This window comes from Beta vulgaris, chromosome 5, assembly GCF_026745355.1.
Source record: "Beta vulgaris subsp. vulgaris cultivar EL10 chromosome 5, EL10.2, whole genome shotgun sequence".
In the NCBI taxonomy this organism is placed as follows: Eukaryota; Viridiplantae; Streptophyta; class Magnoliopsida; order Caryophyllales; family Amaranthaceae; genus Beta; species Beta vulgaris.
In genome coordinates this window covers 38,448,214-38,459,748 of record NC_079206.1, presented here as the reverse complement: position 1 = coordinate 38,459,748, position 11,535 = coordinate 38,448,214, and the positions used below count along the sequence as shown (strand labels likewise).

At 35.3% G+C, this 11,535-nt stretch overlaps 2 protein-coding genes and 1 long non-coding RNA gene across 5 annotated transcripts; 2 read left to right on the top strand and 1 right to left on the bottom strand.

Moving 5' to 3' along the window:
- Window positions 1-371: 371 nt before the first annotated feature.
- Window positions 372-1,895, top strand: LOC130591508 (uncharacterized). The gene is made up of 2 exons (XM_057394834.1): window positions 372-1,333; window positions 1,418-1,895. Exons 1-2 carry the CDS (start codon window positions 562-564, stop codon window positions 1,555-1,557), a joined length of 912 nt encoding a protein of 303 aa, XP_057250817.1. The 5' UTR covers window positions 372-561; the 3' UTR covers window positions 1,558-1,895.
- Window positions 1,896-2,504: 609 nt separating this feature from the next.
- LOC104893710 (uncharacterized) lies at window positions 2,505-3,995 on the top strand. Its single transcript, XM_057394833.1, has 2 exons — window positions 2,505-2,822; window positions 3,489-3,995. The coding sequence occupies exons 1-2, from the start codon at window positions 2,538-2,540 to the stop codon at window positions 3,945-3,947; spliced, it is 744 nt and encodes a 247-aa protein (XP_057250816.1). The 5' UTR covers window positions 2,505-2,537; the 3' UTR covers window positions 3,948-3,995.
- Window positions 3,996-5,447: 1,452 nt separating this feature from the next.
- Window positions 5,448-8,798, bottom strand: LOC104893649 (uncharacterized). 3 transcript variants are annotated; one of them, XR_008969459.1, is made up of 4 exons: window positions 8,586-8,798; window positions 8,146-8,206; window positions 6,233-8,046; window positions 5,448-5,800 (listed from the first exon to the last, which is right to left on the bottom strand). It is a non-coding gene; the product is annotated as an uncharacterized LOC104893649 (long non-coding RNA). The 3 variants fall into 3 exon arrangements; XR_002039977.3 differs by having other exon boundaries at window positions 6,233-6,419; window positions 6,545-8,206; window positions 8,586-8,797; XR_007270330.2 differs by having other exon boundaries at window positions 6,233-8,206.
- Window positions 8,799-11,535: the final 2,737 nt, after the last annotated feature.

Here is an 11,535-nt window from a genome sequence, read left to right as displayed (position 1 = left end):
AGTTTCTTTTATTGCATATTCTGTTACTGAAGCCGTTACAAAGGTTTAGTGTCTCGTTTATCAATTGTTTCTTTAGTAATAAAAGCGGTTCATGTGTGTCTCTGAAGGGTTGATGTAATATATGTTTAGGTTCCATATTCATATCTGACTATCTGAGTGACTTTTTACTGTGTTTGGTGTTTCACATCTGTGATCTGCGTTTCTCATCAATTTTATTTCTTTATTATCTGAATATATAATAAGGCAGCAATTATGTAGAAACATCCTGCTTTCTTCGAGTGCCTGATATTTTTGTATCTCTTTATTGCAGACTGCAATCTCTGCGCTCCAGTCTGTTCTGCAAGAGGATTTCAAGGCCACTGAGATTGAGGTACACAAAGTTGTTTCTTCTTTTATTTTATTTTTATTTGTTTTTGATAAGGAGAGAAAAACTAGGATGGGTTTATATTATTACCTCTAAACGACGAATGGCAAGATATAATATGTCTATTAATTCCATGTTTTTTGTTGCTATGAGATAGTGATAGGTTTGTTATTTTTTATTAATCTTCGGCTATTTTTATGTCTCAGTATATAACAAGATACAATATGTTTCATGATCAACAAGTTTCTACTATTAGAAAGCGGACTAGAGATGACAATGATGATGAAATGGAACTTATTGCAATAGTTAGTGGCTTTATTATGGTAGCAGTGGGTGCATGGCATAATAGGTTTAAGCATAAGGACATGCCTTGGAATGAACATGAACGTGCAATGAAAAGAGCGTATTGGTTGGATTCCCTCATGAATGATAGAATTTGTAGGGAGCAGTTGCGTATATATCGAAGTTGTTTTGATAAGTTATGTCATGTTTTAGTGGCTAAAGGAGGTCTAGTTACTACTAGGAATGTAACAGTCTTAGAAATTGTTGCTTTTTTTCTACATACTCTTGCACATGATCTTAAGAACAGAACGATTGGTGCTGTGTTCACTCGTTCGGGAGAAACGGTAAGCCGTCAGTTCCATACCGTGCTCAAAGCTATGATGAAGATAGGCAAGTTATATATTAAGCAAGTATATTCTAGTGTGACATATGATGGGGACAATAAGTGGAAGTGGTTCGAGGGGGCACTTGGGGCACTTGATGGGACACTTATTAAGATGACAGTTCGAGTTGAAGATCAGCCTAGATATAGAGATAGGAAAGGAGATATTACTACTAATGTACTAGCTACATGTGATCCTAGTCTTCGGTTCAATTATGTTTTGCCAGGTTGGGAAGGATCGGCTTCCGATCCACGCATTCTAGGGGATGCCCTCCGAAGACCTAATGGTCTCAAAGTTCCCAAAAGTGAGAAAACCTCAAGATTTTTCATCTCTCTTCTTATAATAATAATAGTTAATTTAGTTCCTTATAATCTTTTTAATGTCACAGATAAGTATCTTCTTGTCGATTTGGGATACTCTAATGCACAAGGGTTCTTGGCTCCATATAAAGGCACTCGTTACCATTTGAACTTGTGGAGAGGAACTACTCCTACAAACTATAAAGAATTGTTCAACTTGCGTCATTAATCTGCACGTAATACTATTGAAAGAGCATTTGGGTTATTGAAAAAGAGGTGGGCTATATTGAGGAAAAGTAGTTTTTATGAGAAGCAAACACAAGTAAGAATCATAAATGCATGTTTTGTTCTCCATAACTTTGTTAGAGAAGAGAATATGGATGAGGAGAATTTGTTATACGAGGTGGATGAGGATCTATCAAATGTTGAAGCTGTAGATACCTTGGAGGATGAAGGGGAGGATTTCGTATCAACGACACAAGCCTCACCTCAATGGAACGATTTTAGAGATGAATTGGCAAAAAAAATGTTTCGGGAGTATCAAGCTCGAAGGGGAGCTACCTTACATCCTCTACCTTAGTTATTTTAGTAAAAGTTTTAATATTGTAAAAGAATATTATTGGCCTATAGACTAAAGGGTCAGCTTTTTTTGTTAAAGAGCAACACTTTTTAGAACTCTTTCCATGAATTAGCTTTATTTTTCTGTATTTGCTCCTTATTTGTGTGTTTAAAGGGTATGCTGATCCTGATCTAGACTGTTTTTTTTTCATAAATTCCTTCCAGCATGTTCAGCCTTTCAGGTTCATTGGTCTTTATTACTTTCTATTTCATGAATGTTTTGTTGGTTGTCTTAGGGCTGTTCTTTTTTAATTCACCTCTTAATACTTACAGTTCATTGGTCTTTATTACTTTCTGTTTCATTAGGTTTGTGCCCAGCATCTCTTGTTTATATTTTATTGCTAACTAGAATACTAAAAGTATGGTATTTTTTAATGTTGGGATTTAGAATGTTTAAGAAGTTGGGAAAGGCTAGCAAAAGTGTTAAGAAATTATGTTTGGTGGAGCAAAAGTTAGTCTTGTTCCTGTTGTAATTCTTATGCTTGACGAATATGTAAGTACTTTCTTGTTCACAAACCATCAGTAATGAGCAACAAACGGAAGGAACCTGTGCAAGCTCTTAAAAGAGGCTATGTGGCTTGGAATAAACAGATGGATGATATTCTCACCCGAGTTTTGTTGGAACAACTCCACAACAAGGAAAAAGGAGATGGAGATTTTAAACCCCAAGCCTACCAAGCTGTTGTCGATGAACTAAAGAAAGAGTTGGGCATCCCAATCAACGTGGAGCATGTGAGAAATCGAACTAGACTTTGGAAGAAGCACTATGGTTGCATCACCGACATTAAGACTTATACAAAGTTTAAGTGGGATGATGAAAGAAAAATGATCGTCATCACAATTGAAGATGTAACGCAATGGGAGGAATATATTAAGGTATCTATTTCAACAAACTTTGCATTATCTTGAATGTTCTAATCTGATTTTTTCGAGTGACTTGTTGCTTGGACTGAATCTGTTGTTTTGCTAGTTTATTGTGTTGGTTTGTGCCATCTGCAATAATGTTAATGATGGAGATTTTTTCTTGTTGATGATTATTAAGGTGGTGTTAGAATGCTTATCCACGATGTATACTTTGTCTGCTGATTTTTAACTAATCCAAAAAGGTAGAACAAAATGTATACAGCAGGAGGAAGTATTAAGGGAGAGGCGCTCTTTACATATCATGTAACAAGAAGGGGCACGAAGGTAATTTTGGAGCTGGTTATGGGTGTCATGTGAGGGACTTGTGGTGATGCACATGGCCTTTTTTGTTTCAAAGTTTGTTTGATCTGCTGAAATCATTTTATAAGAGAATATATGAAAGCTGTTAGACAAACAGAACATCATTTACTAGAAGGTTTGGAATGGTATTTGCTTGTGGCAGTAATGTGTGCTTAATTGTGTAAGTGTCAAGACAAGAGTAATAAGAGAAAGTGTTAGATAGTTTGTGCTATTACTTTCATGTATGTATTGAAATGAAGCAATTGTTTCTTACTAGATGTTAGCTACTGATCTATATCTAAAACTCTTGTATCAATTATGTTCTACTATCATTTTCAGGACAACAAAAATGCAGCCTCTTATCGCAACAAGTGCATAGAGAATTGGGAAGATATATGCACTTTATTTGGTGCAGATAGAGCTGTTGGGGATGGTTCAGAACAACATGATGAGGCAGCGGATGCCATGGAGGAGGAAATGATAAGTGAAGGAAAGAGCTCATCCAAGGATCCAACTGTTTCGGGCTCTCACAAGCGCAAAAAAGATAGTGTAGCTGATGCGGTCAACAGTTTTGCCGAGTCCTTCAGAGAATATGTGCAAAGCAAAATGAACGACACTCCGAAACCCACTTGTCAAGAGATATATACCGTTGTGTCTGAAGTATATGGCATTTCTAGGAATCAGATTATGAGGGCAGTAAAAAGGTTTATGAATGGTAATCCTGACGAGTTTTTAATGTTGAAAGAGCTACCGGAGGATGAGAAACTTGATTGGGTACTCTTGTGCCTTGCTGAGTAGTTTGACTCACTTTCATATGTCATTGTAGGTTTTTTCCGTTACTTTATCAAATACTACTCTGAAATGTCGCTCACGATGTTGAGATAACTTTTGTTATAACAATTTTGGATTGTTGGAATGTCAAATGCCATTTATTTTCTAAGGATTTAATATTTTTTGTTGAATGCAATTACAAGATTATCCAAACAATAGCATGGAATTTGAATTCCGGAATTCAATTCCAATGTTTTCCAAACACATACATAGATTTGAAATATTGGAATTCAATTCCGATGTTCCCCAAACAAGTTTGAGAAATTGGAATTGAAATTCAAATACATGATTTCAAATTTTAGAATTAGAATACAATAATTGAAATGAAACCCGGGTTCCCAAACGCTACCTTAGTTTATTTGATCAATTGTATTTTGGTTTTTGGGGTAAGGGGATTTTGAGTGAAGTTCTGTAAGAGAGAAGCTTTGAGTAAAGCAAGATAAAGTGAGAAACCTTCAAGTGAAGTTGAGATGAACATCTGTTAAGGGAACAATGGTTCAAGAACTTGAGTTTAGGAACTCAAGGTGTGGCTCGTGAGTAGAATTAGGTTGTAACAAAGTTGTTTGGCCTAATTAGTGAAAGAGTTGAGTTAAAAATCCCTAGTGGTCGAGGTTGTTTCGTCTTGTTGGGCCCAAGAAGTTTTTCGTCGTAAAAATCCCTTGTGTTCTTTTAGCTTCTTTATTTGTTTAAGTTTGAAATTCCGCAAAAAGTTACGTTTATTTATACACATACAATTCACCCCCTATTGTATTGTTCCTAGTAAAATAACAATTGATATCAGAGCTAGAACTCACAAAAGATAGGAAACCCTATTGAGAAAAAGTCCCAAGGAACAATGAATACCACCAAGAAACTTGAGGAAGGCTACTCCACGCAAAGGCCTCCAATGTTCAATGGGAAGTTATATTCCTACTGGAAGCTAGAACTGAATGGAGATATTCATCAAGGCTGAATACTACCTGGTATGGAGAGTCATTGAAGTTGGTGATTTCGAGGTCACAACTACTAATTAATGACAAAAATGATTTCATTCTAAAACCCTTAGCTTCTCTGAATATGACAAAGCCAATTTCGAAAAAATGGAAGTAAATGACAAGGCTGTTAAATTGTTGCATTGTGCACTTAGACCCCATGAACACAATAGGATCATGGGATGCAAATCCGCAAAGCAAATATGGGATTTACTAGAAGTAACTCATGAAGGAACTAACACTAGTGGAAAAATAAGGAAGGGTTGTGGTTAAGACGGCCCTTAGGGCTGCGTTTTTGGCCAGCAGCCCTTTCCATATCAGCCCTTCGGCAAAATGAAGGGCTGCGGTTCGGGCCCACAATCGCAGCCCTTCCATATTGGAAGGGCAGCGATTTTGGGCCCAAGCCGCAACCCTTGTGACCCTCAAAAAACAAACTTTTTTTTTTTTTTTTTTTTTTTGCATTTTTAGTCCTAAATGATCCCCAAACAATTATATATATATAAAAGTATCATTTTCCATTGCAAATCGTATTTTTATACAAATATAACAAAAAAAACTATCTAATCAGGAACTTCAACTAGAGTCTTTCTAGTTATCTTCTAGATTCCACCTAACATACAAAACAAATCTTGTAAGCAAGCAAACAAGAACTAGTATTCTAGTAACCACAATCCAATCTTGAGAGTAGAAACTTGTCTGATGAAAGGGCAATTCGAAACTACAACAAGTTCGACTTCAAAAATGAAATGGAAAGGCTTTAACAACATTTGACCAAGATAATTCACAGCCTCCTTCCCCTTCTTCGTCCTTTTCTGCGGGTACTGTCTGTTGGGATGGGAGTCACGTCCTCTGGACAAGCAAAAACACGGATACATAAATACTTAGAATAGATAAAACAGAAGAAACTCAAAATAAGCAAGCAAGCATTCTATGCACAATCATACAACACTACAACCAGGAACAACTAGTCAGAAGATTGTACAAAGTGTTACACAAAAGTAATTAGAAAATAAACTAAAACACAAGGTTTGATAAGGATGCCACAAAATAAATTTATGTAAAGAAACTACATGTTAATTATAATGAGACACATCACTAACAGTTAAGAAGAATTCAATTGGTTCAGAATAAATGATTCTGAACCTCACTTGGAGATAGTGTTACAAAAAATAATAGGGAAGTTCTTCATACATAAAGTGTCTTGCATATAATAAAGAATTTAGTGCATTACTGAGACATTTCTTTATCCAACATTCCAATTAACAAGAGTAAGAGCCTTACCAATACGGCCAATTTTCATGCCTGAACGAGCAAGGGCTCTCAAAGCAGACTAAGCACTAGGTCCAGGAGTCTTGGTTTTGTTTCCTCTAGTAGCACGGAGCTTAATGTGGAAAGCAGTAATTCCAAGTTCCTGTAAATTACAATCAATTCTCCACATTCGCAGGTTGTAGAACATGTAGACATTTTCCTACACAGAAAATCAAATGAGTTTAATCAAATGACCCCATCCCCAACACCATCCTTGCTCTCCCTTAATTAAGGGTGTTAAGAATGGGGTATTACCAGAAACAAGAAAAGATTGCAGGGACCTACATATCTGTACTTTATTGGAAGAGCTCCGTGTAGTTGATTATTCTCGAAACTAGCATTGCTCTCCATAATGTAAGGTCAAATTATGTACGTGTACTTAATTAGAATGAGTTGATATCTGGTAGAAAAGAGAAAGAGGCCAGGAAAGGCAAAGATACAGTACAACAACCAGTGCCTCTATTCCAAGAGACAAGGGAGATGAAACATCAAACTGTGGTTGACTTGACAATGAAGAGTTAGAGGAGATTATCACATTTCATATCACTGATAGAGCTGTTAAAACCCCATTGCACCCTTGTGTATTTATCTTAATCAGTGATGACTTACAAATATGGTCGATTTGCAGTAGCTAACTATTCCTCAGCCACTTTTCCCTTAGGATTCCTATCTTATCAATCCTATCCTTACTATTTCCCTTAAGATTGTGGGATTTACCATATATCAATAAACATATTCAATTTTCATTTAAGATAAAGTATTAGCTTAGGTAAACCGAAGAAAAATAGAACCAAAAGATTTTCATTAACTACATTTATCAAACAAGTAGCAAATATTATTTTCAAAGATGCTTTCCAAAGTTCCACGTTCCAGCAGCTAACTCCTATATATTCTACCAAAATAAGCTTCTTATGGAGGTTTGAAACCACATTCAATTTTGTAGAAGGCATATACGAAAAATCTAATAGTAGTAAACTGGATTAATGTTTCTTGTATGTTAAAAACACTTCACTTGCTCTAACAAGAAAAAATGGGGAGTACTGAAGGAGAACATATGAGAGGTGATATATACTGAATATGTTTATTTGGTGAAGAAATGAGATTACTCATATTTCAGGTGAACTACAAGTAATACAACTGAGTCATAAATGAAATTCTCCTGCTCTTTTTGCTTGCAGATTGATTATATATTTACTATGGTCGAATCATTTTACATTCTCCCTGCCCTCAATCCTACCGGGAAAAAATAATCTTGTGTAAATCAGGAAGCCAATTATCCAAGAAATAGTAAAGAATGAGACTAATTTTCAAGTTTTATGACAACGTAATATAGTGGTAATGCTATTAAAAATATTGTGAAGTATGAATAATATACAGAGCATTGCATTAGGGACCTGTCTTGCTCTACATGACTAAGAGAAGATGCAAACCATGCAATTAAAAACCACAACACAAAATTAATTAGAGAACAAGGAAACCAATCCGCGGACAACCAACATAGTTTTTCGATCACCATTCAGTATATCAAGGATGCAAGAGACAAATGCCCACGACATAACATCGAAACATCTGTCGAACAATTTGCTCAAACTAGATTCAGTTAAAGTGCATATATAATATTGCCCAACATATAAGAAGCAGTGAGCCTGAACGGAAGTATTTTTTCAATCACACAATTTAAAAAGTAGATTGTTTTCTTCTAAATCAATTTAATAAACCAAAAACTGCCACAAAATCAAGTTTTCTTCGCTTATTCGGTTGATCTACAACACCTTCCTCACTGACAACTTTAGCCATAAAAGAAAACAGAATTAGCATACAGATACAATTTGTGGTTGTTTTGAACAAAGAACAATAAAACACTAGAGAAAGTGATAGAATTATACCTCTTACACATAATCAAACTTTAAATTACCAGACACTTGATCATCCGTGGTAGTTTGATTTCTATATTAAACAAAATGAAAATCAGAACATTATGAATGAAAACAAAAAGATTATAAACAATGTAAATAAAAGAGAAAACATCTTACTTCTCATCTATACTTTTTTTTGACAGAATATTTTACATTTTCATATGGGAAAATATCTAATAAAGGATAACACCCAGCAGCATTAAAAAAACATCATAATCTTTTAGGAAAATAAACTAAGAATATCATATATGGAGTATCAAAAACATAAAATTCTGAAGAATAAACGGTAAAAAAAAAAGAGATAACAATTGACATTTATCAAACCCTAGAAATTGGAAGAATGTTATCATCCAAAGGAAGCAAAATTGAATCAAATAATACTTAAGAAGAGAATATTAAAGTAGGTATACCAATTTGGTTGAAACTATAATGATGTTGGTGTGAAAATTGTAAGAGTGGTAAATTATTTTCTCTGTTGTCATTAGGGCTGAGTTGAGCGGGTTTTCTTGAGAGATTTTAGGCCTGAGTTAAGGAGAAGAAGAAGAGGAGATGAAATGGGAGGAGAGAGAGAGAGAAGTGTTTCAGCAGCGAGGGAATGAAAGAATTGGAGGGAGTTTAGGGGCTAGGGCAAATAGAATAATAAAGAATTTAAGGCCCAATAGGGCTGCGGTTGGCCCAAAAACACAGCCCTTCTCACAGTAAGAAGGGTTGCATTTTCTAGTTAACCGCATCCCTTCTAGGAAAGGACTGCGGTTTTTTTTAAAACCACAGCCCTTCCAGCGCAGCCCTTCCTTTTTTTCCCCTAGTGTAAAGAAGTTAAAAGATCTAAAATTGATTTACTAATGAATCAATACAAACTGTTCTCCATGAAGACTAAGGAAAGCACAAGAGATGTTTACTCGTTTTACTAACATTATTAATGAGTTAGGTTCTCTTGGAAAGTTTATTTCATCAGTGGAACATGTTTGAAATGTTCTTAGGAGTCTTCCCTAAGGACAAATGGATGGCTAAGGTCACCGCTTCACAAGAAACAAAAGATTTCACTAAGCTCAACTTGGAACAGCTGGCTGCGTCACTTATGACTCATGAGCTTCACCTTGATACTGAGTATGGTGAAAGCTCCAAATCAAAATCCCTTGCGCTCAAAGTAGATGATGAAGACGACCCTAACTCAGAAGAAGAGGAAACAACTCTCATGGTCCGAAAATTTCGATAGATGTATATGAACATGATGAACGGGAACTTCAAATGTAAATTATAAAATTTTCTAACAAAGCTTCTTGTCATAAATGTGGTAGTACAGATCACTTCATCAAGGAATCCAGTTTGGGAAAATGATAAAACCAAAGAAAGGAACAAGGAATGCTTCGCTGATAGATTCCTCTAAGTTTCTCTCACTCTCAACCTATGAAGGTGGAAGGGTGACGTTTGGTGACAATAAGAAAGGTAACATAGTTGCCATGGGTAAGGTTGGTAAGTCACCATCACATTCCATTGAAAATGTCTTTTTAGTTGAAGCATTAATACACAATCTATTAAGTATTTCCCAATTATGTGATAAGGGAAATGTTGTCAAATTTAATAATGAAAAATGCTTGATCATTAACATTAAATCGAAGAAGGTCATCTTGGAAGGAACAAGGAAAGGGAACACATATATTGTGGATCTTGATCTTGTTCCTAGAAACAATGTTTTTGCGGAATTAAAACAACCTTGATATAAGAAAGGGACAAGTACATAAACTTTGAAAAAGACAAGCACACGAGATTTTTACAAGGAAAACTTCCTAGGTCCAATAGGAAAAAAAACATTGACCACGAGGGATTTTGACTCAAATTCTCCTTAATGTACTAGGCCAAAAGACTCTCTTTTGTACAACCTAATATTGGACCTTCTCAGTTCTGCTAGGAACTTGTTCCCAGTCACCTTGTTCCCCCTGAATACGTGACTATCTCACTTGACTTCGCTGGAAGTCTTCTCTTTCTCTTTCTCTTTTCTCTCAAATGATTACAAAATTTTGTTTCTCTCAACCCAAAATCAAATACAATGATTGAAATGAATGAAGAGTGGAAAACCGAATACACTTTCTTAGAAATATATTACATGAAAATCCAAAAGTCTATTATTTTGAACTCGATAAATCACAGCTATATGTAGACACTTTCGTGCTCCACAATTTTCTTCATTAGTACATTGTGGGAGCTAAATTGTAGCTACCCACCATCCACTAAGTAGCCGTTAATATTCTTTTAACCGCTTCCACTTCTTCAGCCATGATCTCGCGCACCAAGGTAGGTAGTTTGTTGTGCTTCCTACAATCTAGGAACCACTCAGCATTCCTTCTTTGTAGCGCTGGAAGTTAGATGATTCCTCAGTTCAAATTGCGTTGCTCGTTGCAGCTTATTTTACTGCGTATAAATCACTAAATCCACTAACATGATGAATTCTAAATTTTCTCAAATTAAAGTTCCATAATACAATCATGTAAATAGCCGTTTAAAACACGCAATTAGACTAAATAACTTAACTTTGATTAAAATCATAATCAATTCTCCATAAGTTATTTAATAAGCTATTTGGGAGATAAGATAATACACTATTTAAGTAAAAGCAAATAATTAGATCTAACAAAAGCAACTAAACAAAAGAAACTAAAATAAACTAAGATAAATATTTGTCATCATCAAAATAGTGAATACAACAATATTCCCCCTTTTTTATGATGGCAAATAATATTTGTAATTTTTTTTTTCATTATTATCATAAAGAAATAAAAATCGAAGAAACAACTGAAGACAACCTAAGGAACTAAACTCAACTGTAACTGGGAACAGGGACTAGGAAAGATCAGAAAGGCTATAGGAACTAATAGAGAAAAAAAATTTAAATGCATACCAATAACATCTCTTCCCCCTTTTGTCATTATCAAAACTATGTTTATGGACCTGCAGCACTAGAGAGTCAACAGTCTAGGCAGCAAGCAAGTAGCTCAAATAGATATCTCATAATATTAGCCATCCTAGCACACCAAAAATACGAAAGAGAGAAATAAACAAGATGGGCAACATGCAATGAGCAAAATGCACAACACAAGAATAAAAAGAAGATAGCAGATATGAAAATACTTCATGTTTCACAGAAGGACACAAAAAGAGAGAAAAAAAATTTGTTCAAACAACATTACAACCCAAAAAAAAACTTGTCTAGTGAATCAGAGTTTAACGAAAGAAATTAGGACTTAGGCAATTTGAAGAGAGTGGTGACCACGGAATCGATTCTGGAGACTACACCGTCAACCTTGCTCCTGATCCCAGTATCAGCCTGCTTGATAGCTGCCAGGCCCTGCTGCTGCTGAGAAT